At 41.4% G+C, this 19,838-nt stretch overlaps 1 protein-coding gene across 2 annotated transcripts; it reads right to left on the bottom strand.

Annotated features, from left to right (window-relative positions):
* Window positions 1-367: 367 nt before the first annotated feature.
* On the bottom strand, window positions 368-4,448 carry slc5a1 (solute carrier family 5 member 1). Of its 2 annotated transcripts, none has more exons than XM_029515380.1 (11): window positions 4,344-4,448; window positions 4,129-4,234; window positions 3,626-3,706; window positions 3,312-3,520; window positions 2,172-2,307; window positions 1,961-2,068; window positions 1,730-1,880; window positions 1,459-1,627; window positions 912-1,127; window positions 698-794; window positions 368-582 (listed from the first exon to the last, which is right to left on the bottom strand). In XM_029515380.1, the coding sequence occupies exons 1-11, from the start codon at window positions 4,437-4,439 to the stop codon at window positions 368-370; spliced, it is 1,584 nt and encodes a 527-aa protein (XP_029371240.1). In that variant the 5' UTR covers window positions 4,440-4,448. The 2 variants fall into 2 exon arrangements, with proteins under 2 accessions (XP_029371240.1, XP_029371239.1); XM_029515379.1 differs by having other exon boundaries at window positions 368-624; window positions 722-794.
* Window positions 4,449-19,838: the final 15,390 nt, after the last annotated feature.

Genomic DNA, 19,838 nt, shown 5'->3' with positions numbered 1-19,838 from the left:
ACCGGTGAGTCGTCCCGTAGCTTTATTCATTTCCCTTTTTCATTATGCTTAACCCCATAAAAGCAACAGTAAGGACATTAAAGAGAAAAGTCACAGTAAAGACTGAAGAAGATCCTGGCAGGTGGTCAGGTCAGTGCGTTCAATACTGATGTGCAAATATTTGTTATAGTAAGGTATTGAGTTAACCAGCAAAACAACATTACCAAGTTAGCTGTTACAGTTGTTTTCGATGGTCGCATACTCAGAGGAGTTCAGGAGTCACGCATGTCACACTGAAGTAATGTGTATTAAAAGAAATTGCATTATCTTATTGCCACTTTAATATAAATTATAGCGTCTGAAGACAACTGGAGTCAGTTGAGTTTCCTTAACCGAAGTAGCCATGGCAGAAAACAGCCACACACAGGAGGATGAGGGCGTTGGCGTTGACAACATTCCTCCACAGAGGAACCTCTGTGGTGTCTGTAAGCTTTTTCTGCATCTCCTCCTGCTCTTCTGGAGTCAGCTTGGCAGCTTTCTTCTGCTCCAGGCCACAGAAGCACATAACTGCCTTCTTACACAAGCCGGGCTCCTCCTCAGGTTCTGTAATGCACGAGACAAGAACAATGAGGGACATCTGCTTGTGTGTGTACATACTGTAGTTATAGAGTACGTACAGTGCATCCAGCTAGGTCTATACTGTCCGTCAGATAATTACCTTCTATTTCCATACTGTTATTATCAACCCAGTCATCCTGTTCCAGTTCTATCCTCTCCTCTGTGCGGTTCCTCAGGCTCCAGCAAAGTCGATACAACTAGGCACACAACACAGTGCATAAGTTGGCACTAAATATTTATAATGTTTGCAGACTTTTTCTTCCATTGAATGGTTGAAGGGAATTAATGATTTATTCAGCACAGCAGTGACTTACATGCTTGTCGGGGATGGGTTTGGTCATGAGAGAAATGCTCAGGATGACGATGCAGGAGATAACAAACAGGATGATGGAAAAGTAGAGGTAGTGGACTCCACATATGATGGTTGGACAGTTGCTGGGCTCAACACAGCTTCCTGTCCCATAAGCAAATTCAGCTATCATCCTGGACAGGCCAATGGCCAAGCCAATAATGAGACCATAAAATGCACCCTGAGGACAGACATTAGAAAAATGTATTGAAGTAGGATTTGAAGAAATAGATCGGTTGGATGTTTGATGAGAAAATTAAGACTTACACCTTTAATTCTTACATGCAAAACATAGTAAACATTGCACCTGCTTAATGATGATGCCAGATTTCTTGAGGCTGACAGAAGTTTTTTGTTCTTGCAAAAATGAGAACTGAAAGTGCTGAAATGCTAACTCATTTCGGACCCATTCTCAGAGCATGACAGGAGCTCATAGCACCGCTGAACTGAATTAGAGTCAGAGAAGTGCTTGGTCATAGGCTATAAAGTCAATGGCTGAAATTGAGACTCACATATTCATTGACACGTTTGCAGAAGATGGCGAGCATGAAGAGTGCTGCAACAGGTGGTGTGAGGTAGCTGGTGATGGACTGGATGTAGTCAAAGAGCTGGCCACTCTGGGCTGACTGCACCACAGGGATCCATGCGATACTCACCCCAATCAGAACCAAGATAAACACTCTGTGCACGTGGAAATAAACAGCAGTTAGATATCTTAAAAATCATTAGAAATTATACACAATTTGTATAATCACATGGAACGCAACTCCAAATCTGCTTTACCTGCCAGCAATCATGAGTTCCCTCTCAGTGGCTGAGCGGCGGATCTTAGTGTAGATGTCCATGGTGAAGAGAGTGCTGGCGCTATTGAAGATGGAGGTGAGGGAGCTCATCAAAGAGGCCATCATCACAGACAGCATAAGACCTCGCAGACCTGAAAGAAATACACCTAAGATGTAAAATGGGCTGGAAGATAAATTTGCTAACTATGAGCCAAATAACTCAGCCACCTACCGTTGGGCATGAGATCCAACACCATTTTAGGATAAGCGATGTTGGTACAGCCCACAGTTGCCCCGCAGTATTTTTTACATTCAGCTGGGTCCACACAGGCCACTTCATCTATAAAGCAGAGCAGGATCGGCAGGATATTTACAAATATTTACATTATTTCTCTTGTAATTTCTCAATCTTAACCAGCCTGTGAACTGAAAGCGACACTCACCAGTGTAGAGGATCCTGCTGATCATCCCAGGGAAGACCATGAGGAACATAGGCAGCAGCTTCAGGTAGCCACACAGGATACAACCTGCCTTGACGTGAGATAGATTCTTGGCAGAAAGGCAGCGCTGGACAATCACCTAACATTGGGAAAATATCAGTAGAGCCATGATGCATTGAACATTCATTAGACAAAAAAATGGTCAAAGTGGACAATGTGTTTCTGGTTTCTATTCAGAATATTTGCAAGATAAATACACTCTTTATTCACTTTTTACTCTCCATTATTAGACTGTCTGGTAATCTTATCTCTGTCTTTGAGAGCGCATGAAGGTCTACACAACAGAAAGGCTCTAGCAGGCGAGATAAAGGCACATTAAATGTGTAAAAATGTGCAGGAATCAGTTAGATGGTTCTCTCTGTGTGTATGTGGATGCCTCGTTTCATCATATGCATGACTTGAAAATTGGGAGCCTGTAATACTTCAGCCAACTATGTGAGGACCAAAATGCTTTTCCCCACATGTATTTTAGCGCTGAAATTTGATTTTAGGGTTTTGGTCTGATAAGGTGTCACTGGACAGCATGGTGACATAGGGGCTTCAGCTGTTGCCTCACAACAAGAAGGTTGCAGGTTCGGTTCCTGGGGTCTTTTTGTGCAGAGTTTACATGTTCTCCCTGTGCCTGCGTGGGTTTTCACCAAGTACTCTGGTTTCCTCCCACCATCCGAACACATCATGTTTGGGTTAACTGGTGACTCTAAAGTGCCCGTAGGTCTGAGTGTGAGTGGTGGTGGTCTCTGTGTCTCTGTATGTTAGCCCTGTGATGGACTAGCAACCTCTCTGGGGTGACCCCGCCCTCGCCCAGTATGAGCTGGCTCCTGCAGCCCAGAAATGTATAAGCGGTAGAAGATGAATGAGTGAGTGAAAATTAAGGTGTCACATCCAGTTGCCATGGCAAAGGTTAGGGTAAGGGGGCTGGTTAAGCATTGTTATGAATGTAAACACGAAGTCCACATGAATAGAGTAAAGCACGGATGTGTGTGTCTGTGTGTGCATGACCATGGGTGGTTGCGTGTGTTTAGTAATTACTAACTCAGCACAACTGTGCTCACTATCTCAATGGCCCAATAGTCCTGGACTGACCTGATCAGTGCACCAGTACCACAGGGCCTGAATGGTGAGTCCAAACACCAAGCCAGGCCATGGCAGGTCTCCTGTGATTGCATTTCTAAAGAGATGAAAGGAGTCAGGCCGAGGCTCGTAGCAGCTTGCACTGAAGTTAGCTGTGACCGAAGGGATGGCCTCCATGTAGCGCTCCTGGAAGCGTTCGTAGCCTCCCACCTCATTGAAAGCTGAAGATATATGTACATATCCGTATTAGACTAGCTTGCCCTTCAGCAGTTTGATTTCACTATCAAGATTTGTCCCATCATAAAGGATAATTCAAAATTTATTACCAAATCCCATAAGGATGAATGAGCCAACAATCATGATGATGGTCTGTAAGGTGTCTGTGTAGATCACTGCAGCCAATCCACCTGAGACACAATGTGGACGTTATCACTCTAGAAACATTTCATGCAAATGGTTTAGAATTAACACATTTGGTTGCCAATATTACACAAAACCTTGCCAAATTAGTCTGTGGTACGTGGTGTTACATAATTAGTTTCGTGTTCATCCCATAAAGCTATAAAGTTCAGGTGTGGATGGATTAGTACAGAGCAGCAACAGAAGGCCAGATCCCACTTATCTGTGGGTAATGAAGTACAATAACACAGCACAGATAAACTGGCTGGGAGATGTGTATCCACAGCTCTGCACGGAGTCTTACCTTTGCTCATGAACCCATTCATAAAACAGATAAGACTTCCCATCCTCTGGCTTTTTTTTATGGGTGAAATATCGATGTATGACTTTAGTGGCAAAGGAAGCGGGAGTGTAAAAGGAGTGTACAAACCTGTGACAGTGTACAACGCAGTAATCAGAAGTAGCAAGACAACAGCAAGGTAGATATCCACTCCAAGAGCCTGGTTGATAAAAATGGCACCAGAGAACATGTCTGCCTGGATAAAACACAAACACACAACGTTTTTAATGAAAAACGCACATGGCATATGAGAGATGGAAACTTTACAGGGCTGAGTGTAAAGATGTGGTGCCACAGTGACTTACTGAGATCTTAGTGAAAACATATAGGAACAAGGACAGCACAGAGAGATAGATACGAATACGCTGTCCTCCGAACCTCTTCTTCAGGTACTCAGGCATGGTAACCACCTAAACACACCCACAAACCAGATGGCGTTTACTAAAGTAACTGCACATTGAGATACAAATTATTTATTAATAACTGTTAAAACATTAAAGCAATGAATGCACATTTGGTGAAAGGGACGCAATATGCATTTGTAGAAACTGTGTTGTTTTTGCCCATGAGGCCAGTGTCTTTTATTACCCCGGCTTTAATGTAGATTGGGACAAAGAGCCATCCCAGAATGCAGACCACAATAAGAGCCTGAAACACACAGACATTCAAGGACACAAGCAATAAGTGATCAATGCCAACATCCCTTTAAGTGCTCCTATAAAGATTAATTGTACTTCTGTTATGTCTGCCCATCTGATTCCTTCTATGCTCTGCAGGGTGAAACGTGATAATCTGCAGATTTATCAGTTCACCTGAGAGATTAATTTACCTTATTAACTATAATAAATTATTAATTTCTGTGTCACAGGTTACAAATACATTTGTCTAAGATGTGATAATGGATGAATTTGCACATCAGATATAACTTACTCACATTCCATTCAAATCCACCAATGGCTATTCCTGAAGCTGCAGCAGTCCCAGCGATTCCTACGAAATGGCCACTGCCAATGTTGCTGGCAAAGAGGGATGCGCCGATCTATGGAGTACATAGTAAAGTCTGCCACTGATGTGTGCTTTTACAAAATCTGACAACCTTCCTTTAATGTCACATAAGGTCTAATCAGTGTACTAAATATATTGATTTTCACAGCCAATTATTCTAATAAAACCTAAGAAAAGTATTCTCACAGTAACACAAGATCATACTTTATACTACCAACAATCAGAATGTGCCTCTGGTGTAGATTAGTATACCTAAGAACTCGGTCTCAATTGTGCAAATGACTGACAAGTTTGTGAGCAATAAAATACCCACCGGCCACCACACCATACTCCTCCCTGCAAGGAAGAAGCCACCGACAGTGGCTCGGTTGGTGCGAACCATAGCCTGCAGCAGCAGAAGCAAACATTTTAGAGGAAGGAGAAATGCATTCATATGTCTGTGAACTTGTTGATTTACAATAACGTTTAATTTGATATTTGATTTGTGGCTCGGTTTGTTAAAAGAGTCAAAGTGCGCAACAGAATCAAATTGAAGAAATTGAACAAAACATGTACGTGCTGAGGTATGAAAACCCTCCGATCTGTGATAAAACAATTGTAAACATAGTTGTTAAGCTGTTCTGATTGCACAACATCAGTCGACTCTGATCACTCTAAGGTACTGTTGTTCAAAAGAAAAAGAACAAAAAGGGACTTTGTGACTAAAAGTGAGATGTAACTTATATCATCAGATCAGATAGATATGATTTATTGTATTCTCCAACATAAAAAATCATATCAATTATGGCCCAATAAATAAAACAACCATGAAATTCTAGCATGTATTAAGCTAAGGACAAATCAACAACTCGCAAGCAATAAGGGTTCCACAAATAGACATGTAAAATGCTGGACAACTCACCCATAGTCCAACGGCCAAGACAACCACAAAGTAAACCACAATGACAGAGATATCAGCTGCATTGTGAAGTGCCACCGTGGAGCCACCACTGTTATTTCTTGCATTGCTCCTTACGTAGGAAAATCCAAAGTAATCGTAAGACATTCTGCTGAGAGGGTGACCAGAGCAGCGGAGAGCAGGTGGGAACTGGAGAGCTGTTCAAGTGACTGAAGCGCCTACTCAGACAGCTTTATGTACCACCTGAGTGTGTGTGTGTGTGTGTGTGTGTGTGTGTGTGTGAGAGAGTGAGTGTGTGTGTGTTTATCTAATAAATTGCTTGATAAGTGTTCCATCAAAAGGGTGACGTATAAGTGGATAAACACATAAGCGTTCAATGTAAAAATGACAGTGTAAGCTTTCAACAAATGACATTGTTAATTATCAACCGAAAGGCAAATACTGCACCTCAGGTAAAAACACAGGTGTAAAACAAAGAACGTACAGAGAAACATTTTGATTTTGGTCAAAGGAATCAAACATAGTCCAAATAAAATGCAGCACAGTATAGGAAAATGCATTTAATGATTATAAAAGAATATTTCTGAGTCAAAACAGTGCTTTCCACATTACCTCTGAATGGTTTCTACCAACAAGGAAATATTTCACATTTACTGTAAGCATGACAAATGACAGAGCAACCCTAACCTTCAACTACACTTCACAGTGTAGACCAAACATCCTTCATATGCTAGACTGTTAATTATTAGTCAAAAGGCTAAAGTTTGAAAGGGAGAATTTACTAGAAACTGAGTGATAGAAAACTAAACTCCTTTATATATAATGAAATTTACTAACACAAAAAGCAACAAAACAGCCTTAACAGAAACAGGAAGCAAGAAATAAGCCAGAAATGATGGAAATAAAAACATCTTATCCAGATGTTTTTCTATGCCAGCGTAAAAACATAAAAAAAAGAAAGTGAGCCCTTATTTATCCTCAAAGGCATGTGTCAGATTTTGTGTCAGATTTTATGGTTAAGGTTACAGATTTTCCCACTTACACTTTGACTAGGTTTTTGCTAATTTGCGAGAGTGATGGATTCTTCCCACTGATCGTTTGACCAGAGGTGAATTGTTGTGTTCCTATTTTTGCGAATCAGTTGATCAGTCAGTGATGCTATCAGCTCCCTTAAGAAAGTACTCACAGCAGCCACTAGATGTCTGCAGAGGAGAGTTGATCCAGGCATCTGGTGGCAGTGAACTTGGACGAGGCATACCATGGCTCTGTACCATGGCTGACAGAAAACCTATCAGTGTTTACATAGCTTTACATAGTCCATCACCACATTTCTGTAACTGCATGATGTGACCTCCTTTCAAGACTGAGTGCCCAGATTGAATCCTCCCTCAGTCTCCTGTTAGCTTCCCATTTCCAGAGCCAGATTCAGCCTGACCAGAGACTTCTCTGTGGGTGTGATGGAGCTACAGTACAGTACTACAGCTACAGTACTGCTGAAAATGTACAGTTGTGCTGGTACTTGAAAGAAGATCCTTTTTTCATGAGATTCTAAAAAAATTATGCTTCAGACACCATGAATATAACAAACTGTAATTCAGAAAGTACAGAGCCTTGATCAGCAATCACCCAAAAATAATTTCTTTCCACCTTTCTTCCCACCTTTGCCTGACAGTGTTTCTGAACAGCTTTGGCCCACTGAATTGCCGCTTGTAGCCTCACTTATCATCTTAATGCTGATGATAATTGAACTTGTGTTCAAGGTTAGAGTGCTCTGTTGCTGCTGAAGCCGTAATGTTTAGAGGAAGAACTGCGCGTGGAAGCAGAGAGGGAGAGGTTATTGGTCATATGATTTATGATTCTGTCAAAAGATAAAGTTATATATATTATACATGTTTCCGGGAAGGAGGAAACAGTTTTTGACTGCCTGCTATGAAACTGCCAGTACATGCTAAACTGCACCGGGCTGTATGATGTAAGTTTGATAATGTGAACACAAAATAAATGGATCTAGTGTCTCGCAAGGAGCATTGAAGTGGACTTTCATTTATCGGGTACCTGGCATCCGGAAAAAGCAGGCGCTTTGAGTAGGTTCCCTGTCAAATACACCTCAGTGACTTAAAGTGTTGGCTTAGCCTCTACAGTGCAACATTAGGTTTGTACAGAGGAGAGCCAACTAGATGTAAAAGCATCTACAAAGAGTGAAAAGGCTGCCTAAATGTAAAAAAAGCGTTACTATACTATTCTACTGGAAGACAACAGTCTGGGTGGCACAAAAAAGAAGGCATGTAAGGGAGTGAGATGAGGGAGTTATCAGACTGATACTGTTACAAATGGCTGCTTGAAATCTCCAAATGGGGACAATCAATATTCACTTGAATGTAAATCAATCACTGGAATGAGGCCAGCGCTCTGTGGGGATTAAGGCTCCGTCACACCCGCAGATTTCAGATCTGATTCCAAACCCAGGGGGAGGCTGCGGCCTTCTCCAACACTGCCAGACAAGTCACCATTTTCTCAGATGTGACCGACTTCATGTGGAAATCTGAGCAAGAACTGGCAGGAGCCTGTTGGCATTCAATCACATCCCAGGGCAGCAAGACTGCAAACAAATGCTTTCGATCGCTACAAGAAATTGATATCTAGCAGGAGTCCATTCCCCAAATGAAGCGTGGGAAAATACTGTAGATGTGTTGGGCACACAGAGAAGAGATTGCGTGTCCGGTGGTTAACACAGCACACTGTGTACAGGGCATGCATGCCTCCGGTCTGTCTGACAGAGGCAGGGCCCTGTTTGGACTTCAGCAGCAATGTCCATGTTCCAGGTGAAAAATATCACAGCACAAGACCAACAGAGACCAACAGACTTTTTCCCCTCTTACTTTGTTTGCTTTCCAGAAACATTTCGTTTGTGATTGTTCTGAAGATTCTCATATCACCTCTAACTAAATACGCCACCTTAAAGGTTGATGATGCACCAAAGGTTCATGGCAGCTGGAGATGATGATGAGATTATTGGTGGAATGATTGGTTGGTTTACGACCTTTTTTACAAGAATCCTTTTCTCATAAAATATGAGTAGTAGTGGTTGTATTTCTCTTCAGTCCTATTTATAAACAGTTTTTATGTTTTGTGAGCGTTCTCATGCAGTAAAGGAATCAGAAATAGACATAGCTAGGTAGCTGTTTACCTGAATGCATTTTTAGATCATAACAATGATAACTCATGCATTGGATCCATATAGTTAATTACATAATGATTCCTCAGAAAATTATTATTGGATGAAATGAATCAATTCTCCATGGCCCCTGTGCTCTCAGATACTTACGGGCAGATCGACTGAATTATTATTAATTATTATTATTCTTAAGTACGTTTGGAGCACACTAGCATGATTTGGCATCAGATTCAGGCAGCCAAGAGTGAGAAAAGAGACTTGCATGTGATATTCTTGGACTTAGCAAATGCTTTTGGGTCAGTGCCACATAGCCTTATTTGGGAGGTGTTTGACTATTTTAGAGTGCCTGGAGTAGTTGTCAATTTAGTAAGAACATATTTCCAGGATATCAGACCATGTTTAAGTGCAGCTGGTTTTACAACAGGTTGGCAAAGGGTAGAAATAGGTGCACAATTTCTCCATTAGCATTCGCAATGGCAATGGAGGTAATTATTAGAGCTTCTAGGTGGGTTGCAGGTGGAGAGAGGCGGCAGGATGGGATGCGCCTTACACCAATTGGGGCATACATGGATGGTATGACATTGATAACTACAACGGTGCCATGTATGAAAAGAGTACTTGAGAGAATTAATAAAAACTTAAAGTGGGCTAGTATGAGAATGAAGCCTAGTAAGTCTAGAAGTATCTCAATAAGTAGAGGAAGATTAAGTGATTGAAAGTTTGCAATAGATGAAGAGGAAATTCCAGTAATTAGGGAAAAACCAGTAAAGAGCTTAGGTAGGTGGTAAAAGGCAGATTTGCATGACGGAGAACAGGTAGTGCAGTTTTGGAAGGATGTTGCTGAGGGACTGGATAGAATAGACAAATCAGGACTTCCAGGAAAGTTAAAGCTGTGGTGTTGGCAGTTTGGATTATATCCCAGGCTGATGTGGCCACCGTCGGTATATGAGATTCTAATATCTGCTGCTGAGAAAATGGAAAGACTAGTAAGTTTTTACATTAGGAAGTGGCTCGGTGTTCCGAGATGTTTTAGCAATGTGGCACTGTATGGGAAAGGCATACTTCAGCTCCCAGTATCTAGTCTAGTGGAGGAGTTTAAATGTACTAAGGTTAGGACAGAGCTCCTGTTATCTGGGAGTAAAGATGTGGTAGTTAGTTCCAAACCCAACCAAGAGGAGAAAATGGAATCCAAGAATGGCAGTGAAGGAAGCAAAAGCAACTCTTGGGCATACAGAGATTGTGGGTAACGTACAGATAGGCCGGGGAGGTTTGGGGCTTGGCCCAGGCAAACCGATGTGAAGTAGAGCAGGTCCCAAAGAGAAGAGGAAGCTAGTTGTGGAGCAGGTTAGTAGACAGGAGGAAATACTAAGGAATGTAAGGGCAGTGGCTCAGGCTAAGCAGGGACAGTGGTTGAACTGGGAAGGTGTAGTGAAGAAAAAGCTTAGTTGGAAAGAGCTGTGGAGTATGGAGGAAAGTAGTGTTAGATTTTTGATAGGGGAACATGTGATGTATTGCCAACTCCCCAGAACCTAAAACTCTGGGTAAATGGAGACCCGCTATGTTCGTTGTGTTCAGTCTGTCACGAGGACGGTATACGTGGCAACATACAGGTTTTAAAAAGCTTAGCTGCAGGCATTGAAGATGGAGGCAGGCAAATTTAGGAAGGTCTAAAGCAAACAGAGTTGCAATTCAGTTTGTTCAAGAAGGAGGGAAAGTTAATAAGATAACAAGGAGGCAAGGCAGCTTAGAGGATGCCAGTGACTGGGAGATGCAGGTAGATTTAGGAGGAAAGCTTGTTGTTCCCCAGGAAATAGCCTGTACAAAGCTAAGGCCTGATATAATTTTATGGTCTAGGAGTAGAAAGAGAGTATATTTCCTAGAGCTGACTGTGCCGTGGGAGGATTCAGTTGAAGAAGCACATGAAAAGAGAAAGCTCAGGTATGCAGATCTAGGTAAGGATGCTGAGCAGTGAGGGTTGAAGGTTAGGATTTGTCCAGTGGATGTAGGATGTAGAGGGTTTGTAGCCAGATCTGTTGTTGCTTTGTTGAGGGAGTTAGGAGGAAGGGGACAGAGCGTGAGGAAAATTGTCAAAGAAATGTCGGATGAGGCCGTAAAATCCAGTCAGTGGATTTGGATTAGAAGAAGTAATAGCAGCTGGGGGCCCAGCAGGGGGAGCTCTTAAGATAGACAGACTCTAGGGAGAAGCAGAGGAAGAAATCCAGGAAGAGGAAGTGTATTTAAGTGGAGGGTGTGGCCTGTTTGAGCCTCTTGAGACCAGGCGGTTAGTCCAGGTGAGTCTGTATTGGTTTGATTTGGTTTGATTATAGGACTGTCCAGGTGAGTTTGTCCTCCACCTCCTGCACCCTCTATACTTTCATGCCCCCTACCTGAACCAGGGTCTGTATCCCCCCCCTGCTTTCACTGGTGCAGTTGGTGAGAGGTCAGAGTTGACAGCAGTGCTGCTTGATGTAGTTGTCTTTGTGTGAGCAGCGGTGATGGCTGGCATTAGGGGCTGACTCTGGGACGCCGGTGATCACTGTCTAGCCTCCTGGAGGTGTCGTGGGCCTAACTAGACGAAACACCAGTGAAAGGAGGTTCCCACCTTATGACCCCAAAGACATGTTAGCTATCACTGCTCACTGGCCTAGTTAGATATTGTCTGTAGGGCACATAGGCAGGGCAAAGTTTGTCGTAAAGGAGTTAATCACTGAGTCTGGTCCATTTTTTGTTGCACAAGTCTTTGTGTTTACTCTAAATTCAGCTGCATGCTTGGTGCAGTCAATGATCAGGAAACAAGACTGGCAGTGTTCACTTTTAGGTCAGCATAATTCATGTGGAGATACTCAAGAGTTGTAATCTCAACACTATCTCTGGGCAGAGTTCCATATTCAGTAACAGAGGGGTGTTGTAACCGCACAGAGTGACAAAGACTGAGGGGTTTTCACACAGACACTAGCAAAGGGAGCGCTCAAAGGTGATCAGCTGGAACTTCCCCCACACAGGCCCTGCAGCAGTCATTAGAGGTTAGGCCGCACAGTACGGTAAGACCACAGTGCCCCCCCCAAGTTATCAGAAATGTGGATGCTGAGACTCAGCCTCTTTCTTCAGCTTGGAGGAGTAACTCACAACGGTTCCCAAACCTTGAAGCATTGCAGGGACAGATAGTAAGAAAATTTTGGACAAATACAAAGCACAAATATAAGCAGTAAGGTCATTAGATGTTATAAATGATCCCAACATTTTATGCAGTGCAATGAATTTCCATACAGCATTATAAAATATAAAATGCTATTTTGTTATGTGTTGTGTGCATACTTTTGTAGACACTTACCCACAGGGTGGCACTGCAGTCCAACGCTGCAAAAATGATGCATCACTGTGACGTGTGGGGAGAATAAACTGAGAGTCTGCTGGTGCCACACAAATTCTGCCATTAGAAAAACACTCTTAAATGAAGAAGTCAATTTTAATCTATATATTGTTTAATCTGTGAACTGCCTGATGTTCAGCTCCTACACATCTACCCTCTGCTAAACAAAGCAAGTCACTGACCACTAAATGAATTCTGCTCTTTGAGTCTCGGTGTGATGACATATTTGAACATAGACAGTTACACCGTGATACAATGACAAAACTAAAATACAAGTGGAGTGGTAAGTGACACTTACTTGAAAAAAAGCGTGTTGCAAAGCGAACAAGTTTGTAACTGTGCAGCTACATTAGATTATTATCTCCTGGTTTACTGGGAAGAAATAAACTTATAGCAGACTGGAAGGAGTGGAAAACGTTTCTTCTGGATGACTGGCTGTGAATCACTTGGATAAGGACGGGGAAAGTCACATTAGAGGATGTTGATGCTGAGACAGACTGCTTGAGGTGCAGCAAGTTTTACCTACTTTAAGTACAGTTATTCTTTCAGTCCAGTGGTTCTCAAGTTTTAGTCCCTTCAAAAGGTCACAAGATAAATCTGAGGAATCTTCACATAACTGACATATAAAGCTAATTCTTCAAATCTGTTTTTTTTTTTTTTTTTTTTTTTTTTTTGTGGTATTTTATTAGTTTTAAAAGTTTTAAAATTAAGTACTGGATCATTTTTGATGTAATGCAATGTAGCAGCTATCTTGGAGTATTTATTTCAAAACTGCATAAGTATTGGCTGAGCTATACATTACACAAACTAAAATAATAAGATTAGTTTATGATGTAGTAGTCATTTTTTGGAGCAGTGCTGTTTCAGTTACCGTCATGGCTTGTATTGTGACGGGAATAAGCTTTGCTGTTTTCATTCTTCTTTTGGCCTTTACATGTGACTTATTTACTTTGGAAAGCAAAAAACACTCTGAGGTGAAGTACCAAACACACATGGTAAACACTATAAATGAACTGAGGTGGATTGTTTTATTTTCAGCATAACCGTATCTCTGACCTTTAGGGAGTGGTGCAGTTGTGCGTGATAGCCGGGGATCAGTATTTGGTTGTTTTTGTGACAGCACAGGTAATTAAAGTGTGTAACTGTAGGGACTGTGTAGCTGAGCGAGGAGGTTTTCTGAGGACTAAAGACTTTGACTAAGTCAAAAGTGGACCCAACCCTCTTCCCTAATTTGTGCTGGGAAAGACTCCGGTTCTCCATGACCGTGAACAGGAAAAACAGTTTAGATACTGGATGGGTGGAAGGGGTGGCAGGAAAGTTTCACAAAACTGAAATAAACAACTTAAGTTGCTCAAATGTTGGTTAGGTAAATACACATGAAGAGAAGGAACAGTGGGCAATGTGATTAAGTAGCCAAGAATTTTTTTTTTAAGACTCAGCTGGAGGTTAACGCTTATCAGGTTTTACCACCAGCATATTTCTAATGGAGATTTGAATTGTGGTTTCTGATAAAGAAAATTTTCTTTATCAGAAACCTTTCTTTATTTCTTTCTTTAGAACAAATACCTAATTTATTTGATACAATCTCCATTTTGCCATATGGCGACAACTAATGTATATAAGCTGTCCACTGTGGGAACAAACAAAGTTGAAGGGTTTGAATCTAAATAAACTGTCTTATTTTAGAATTGCTGCAATACTTTCTTTTTCTCTTTCTTTTTTATTTATTTATTTTTTTAAGCTGTACTACGTACTGCAGTGAATGGAGCAAAAATAAATAGATGGCTCGGATTTAGGGAAAACCGTTTGCAATGTTTGTGTGCTCAGTATTAAATGCTATTTTATTTTATTAAGAGGGGAGTATAAAGTTTATCAAACTAAAATGATCAAATAGTTATAGGCAGAGATTTGATGGACAGTGATGGTTGTATTATATTAGCTGGTAGGAGTGATACATCCACTCGGCTGTTTCCAGGAGCTGTAAAGAAAAATTAACCAAAAAAACACAACAAAACAAAAACAAGTGGTGAAATTAAATGAACGAGGATGAAAAGAGTTTTGCTGTGAGTTATGGAGGTCCTTATTTCAATGGCAAGCACAGTTTCACAGTTTACATTTCATTAGGAAACATGATTGATGCACCGAATAAACCTGAGCTGACTTTGGATAAGAGAAGGACTGGGATACGATTTTACTTCACATGCTCATCAATATCATCGGTCAGCCATGAAAAGGATTTACTATACCTCCGTCAATCAGTGTCACACTCATAGAAAAGTGGCACACCAGTTCACTCCCAGTCTGTCAATGTGGAAAATACATTGTGTTTGTGTGTAGGAGGCTGTACAGCAAATGGCAGGTGGAGTTACTAAAGGCAATATATTTTTATTCGCCCTAATAATACTGAGAGGCCATCTGCCAACATTCAAACACCTAAAGAGTGTTAGGAGATGCAGTAGTTGCTACACAAGCCACAAATTATGGCAATTAGGGGAATCTAGCGTTTAGGAAATTAACAGAAGTGAACAGACAACACATTGTTCCTCCACAGTTCTGAGAGCCCGAGAAAGTACTGCAATGCAATACTGAGCAAGCTGTTCACAAAATCACTGTGCCAAGATGGGGCTTTTTGCAGCCATAGCTTAATAAAGGAATAGATTCTGACTAGAAGCAGAGTGAGGCTGAACACACACAGTATACCCTGTGGAAGTTGGGTGCTTTTCATTTGTGGAATGAAAGAAAACAAGGAAAAAAAAAAAAAACAAAACAGCTCGCCTCACATCCTCAACCAGCTGCCAATAACAAGTAACACTGTCCTGGACCCATGATTGGCAGATAACCCGGTCAGAACCAGCCACAACAACAAAAAACTGCTAATGTACCACACCTCACTGTAGGATATTCCTGAAGCTGTTAATTATAGAGCTAACAGCTCGACAACAGTGACGCAGTTAGGTCTGAAGGATGTTATTGGGATGCTGTGCATTTTCAGCAGCTTTACTTGATTAGGCCATTTTATTGTGATCATGATGATACAAGAAGAAAAGGCCTTCATAGGAAGACAACCGCACAGACTGAGAGGACACTTTGTCTGTCTAAATCCAGTTTTGTCCCACACTGAACCAACAGGCAGGACATGTGTTGCTGGCTAGTTTACCCATTCTGTTCAATTTTTTTTCTCCATTTGTTTCTCACTTTGCTTGCAATTGCAATTTTTAAGTGTTTTCTCAAGTTTCAATGTGTTGCACTCTCTTGGCCACTGCAAGCTGCAGCAAGTGTTAAATGAAGTAGTAGTGACTCTTCATGTGTTGTGTTATTGTATCCATGTCAGTCGAATTATCCGATACTGTAAAGCACTGTAATGGTTCTTAACCAAGACTACAAAAGGAGGCCATTGTTGTCAATATGTCCTTGCTTCAGTAGAGAGCTGCTAGCTGTGCTGAGGTTGCCTCACTTGGCTGTGGTTTAAAAAGAGATGATTTTAGCACAACACATATTTTTGTAATACTCACATTTCATGGATTGTAACATTTATGCGCGTCTAAACCAACAGACACTGGGAACCCTAGCATTTGTGTGGCTGTTTATGTTGTTTGTTTAACCTCAGGATGTTACTGGAAACTTAACTGTGGGTTGTTAGATATCTTTTTTTCAGGAGTGCTGTGGCTTTGGGGATGGCTCTGTTACAGATGATTGGCTGGTTGATCTGCCCCGGCTGTAATATCTCAGATGGCCTATTGAATGGATTATCGTGACCTTCAGCACACATTAATAGGTTCCACCATGCGGTTCACAATCAAGGTTTTGAGTGAGCCACAAAGTGGTTAAGTGGTTTTGCGGCAAAGTGAAACTTGACATGCACGTTCAGAATAAAAATTGAATAACCCTATAACCTTGATTTCCATATTTTTTATTTAGCGCTATCATCATATTCAATCTGGGAATCATATTCAGCCTCAGCTGTTCTTTTATTCTGCCTGATTTGTGTTAGCACAAATTAGCACAAAAGCTACTATTGTGAGTATGTTAGTGTGCTGATGTTAGCACGTAAGCTCACAGCACTGCTCAGAGAGCGACCTGCCAAGTAACACTGGCCAGTTTCTGTATTGATAAAGCTTCATCCAGCAAGAACTCGGCCTGGACAGGGCTCTATGATAGCTGTCAGATGTGTCAAGTGAGGGTTTTGTGGGTAACAGTGGCTATAACTGACTCAAAGATGCCCAGATGTCAGAGAAGGGCCGATGATATTAGGCAGAAAGTAGAGCAGATCAGTGCTGATGGTCCGGGAGGGGGAGAAGGGAGCAGGTTCAAGAGGGCGCAAGTTAAGTCTGTTCATTGGAATCTTTCTAGGACTTCATTTTGGATGGGTTGAGGGAGACATTAAGCTCATGTTAGAGGGGTCAGCAGAGGAGACGGTGGCCAGAGGGTAGCGTGGAGGATCATCCTCAGCTGTCATCACTCTCTTTGTGGAGTGAACAGAGGAGAGTATGGCTGAGATGAGAGGAGAGGCTAGAGATCAGCGTCGACGGGTCAGAAGCAATGGGCTGGATTTGAAGTGGTAAAAGGCAGATTTGCCAGCAGCTAGATGTGAAGAAAGAAAGAGATGACATGCTAAACCTCTTCCAGGAATTTTCTAACAGCTGCCCAAAGGCTTGTCCGTTTGATTCACCGTACGCTTTATAGCCAAGGAACAGGTGGGAAGAAGCACAAAAGCTTAGAGGAAAATGAGAGAAGGTCCAGCCAGAATGAATAGGGATGAATAAATGTGAACGCCACTGTGGAGACAACTGGAGGGAAGAGGGCTTCACTTGCCAGCTCTAGTTGTGGGTTAAATCTTGAAGAATTGACGAATCCTGCCAAAAATGGGCTGAGCTGATCTTTCAATTTATCACTATGTACCCTATCTTTGACTTGGCCCCTTTGTTGGGACACCTCCACCTATCCAGACCCTCATCTCTCCAAAGATCTGCAGAAATCCTCTGGACCCTCACAATATTGATTGAGGTGGCAGGAGAAGCACAGCATCCTTCGCTCCTCCCTGTTTTCACCCTGCCTCACAAGGTCATTTCACTCAAAGATCTGGTGATGCTCACGTACTCACCCTGAAATAACAAAATATTTAGCTGCAAGACTAAAAGTGCATCAAGCTCATAAAAAGTCGACACACCTTATGTTAACACACACACACAAAAGACACATCTTTGTCTTGTTCCTATTTCAATAATTTCTTGCGTAAAATAGAATTACACCTCCTGTGCTTCCATTTGTTTTACAAAGGTATATGGCCCATGTTTATCATCATGTTATATCTAGTGCAAACCAGTTATTAGTGGATTTATTTATTCAAACAAACCAGGTATACTCTGAGTCCCTGGCCCTGTATAGGTGGTGCAGAAAGACACAGTGCTTCATCTTGGGTCTTACTGAGCTTCTCGGCTGTTCAGGAAGTGCAGGAAGTGTCTTCCATCTTGGCAAATAAACTACTTTTATTACGTGTAATATTATTAATAAAGGGGGCAGAGCAGGAGAGAGGGAGACAGATCAACAATTCCTCAGTTATTTGGCTTCATTCTAACCATTTGGACAAATTGTACATCTCAAATGGAGGGACAGAGTTATTTGGATGGGCCTCTAACCAAAGGCTGTTATGTTTAAGAGTTAGAAGTAGGTATTGTGTGTTGGTAACTCACGTGTTTCTTTTTGGCTTTGTTCCTGGTGTGTTGTTTGAGACAGTCCTGTGGCAGTTTGCTGAGTGTTATCTTCAATCTCGCACACAAAAACTCTAAAGGCCAAAGCCTTTCTCTCCAAGGGATGATTTTATATGTAGGTTGGCTAATCTTACATTTGGGCTTAAAACCTTCAGGATAAGCAGCGTTTGCTGACAAATCTGTTTGTATGGATGCATGCCTTTAATGTTGCAGTTTGCGTTAATTCTGCTTAGAGAAAATTAATATGTACATTTTTCTGAGGTATCCATTCCATCTGCTTAGCACCACCTTGTGACAGATGCTCATCAGACCCATCAAATTACATCTTGTATTTTAAATTTGTTCTCTTTAGTTCAGCTGAATAATGAATATAGAACATTTTGTATACCTTGCTTCCTTTCTTTCTTTTCTTTTTTCTTTTTTCTTTTGGTGCATCTATTCTCCCACTCTGTAACTTGGTAATTTCCTATTGTTGGCACCAACTGCCACCACATGACCGTCACAAGACATGATGTCAGTGGAATGCTCCCTTTTCAACAGTGGATTTTATTTATGTTCAACTCTCAAACAAATTCCTACTGTTGCTTAAATCAGTCCACAGAGACACACCCCCCTGACCCAAGGATTATTTTCCACTGGGATGTAAATGAAGCTTGAAAAAAAAAAAAAAGAAGAATTTAAAAACAGCAGCTACATAGTACTTGTTTTTATGTACCCAGTCTGATGCATTTGAAGCATTATCCTTACTGTAATCCTATTAAAACATAAAAACACTCACACTACATGACTGTGATAGAAACTGTGTTTAGGAACATCATCCTTTTGTGTGTGTTTCAAAGCAGCCATTATATTAATTGTCTTCTGAAAGTGCTTTTATTTGTCACATATGAAAGTGATCCATATTACCCCATTTTATGTAGTGGCTAAAGTTGGCTACATAAATTTTCTGTTACAGTAAATAAAATCTAATTTGTGTTAGATTTAACGAAGAAGCTAAACGACGCATACGCATTGGCAGACAGTTGGGTCAGCTGGGGTTTATACACTAATTAGAGTGGAATTTGTATGGCAGGCTGCTCTGTCACCCCATCACACATAGGCCAAGTTCATTCAGGACTAATTTAATTGCATAGTTTATGTCCAAATTATTCTGCCCCAGTGGCTACTTTGTATGGTGAGGACAGACACTTTTTATGTCAAGATTTTGAACTTGGAGGATGGAAGCAAGGATTTTTGGACGGTACACGCTATTACAGGTTGGAAATCATTAATTGCAGCATAATTTTGAAAAAATAGGAAGAATGTGACAGTTAGTAGCAGTCTATCATCTATTAAGTACCCTCTCCCGAGTACACTGAATGCCCCAACACCCAAAAACACATTTACTACACCATGGAAATTTGCATAAGTTGTTTTATTCATAGTTGTTGTTCTTTTTATATTTCTTTTTTAATTGTTTTGTCTTTTGTCGAAGTGGACCTCCTATTAAGTCAAGCCTGAAGCCCTTTGCTGAGGTGTTTGCACATCACCCTCTGAACTGAAAAGAAAGGGGAAGAGGAGGAGTGGAGTAGGGATTACCTCCTTCTCTTTCTCTCGCTCTCTCTTTATCTCACAATAGCCCAACTCAACCTTTATTTTCACTTG

The sequence above is a fragment of the Echeneis naucrates genome, chromosome 12 (assembly GCF_900963305.1).
Source record: "Echeneis naucrates chromosome 12, fEcheNa1.1, whole genome shotgun sequence".
Taxonomy (NCBI): domain Eukaryota; kingdom Metazoa; phylum Chordata; class Actinopteri; order Carangiformes; family Echeneidae; genus Echeneis; species Echeneis naucrates.
This window is presented reverse-complemented; position numbering and strand designations above follow the sequence as displayed.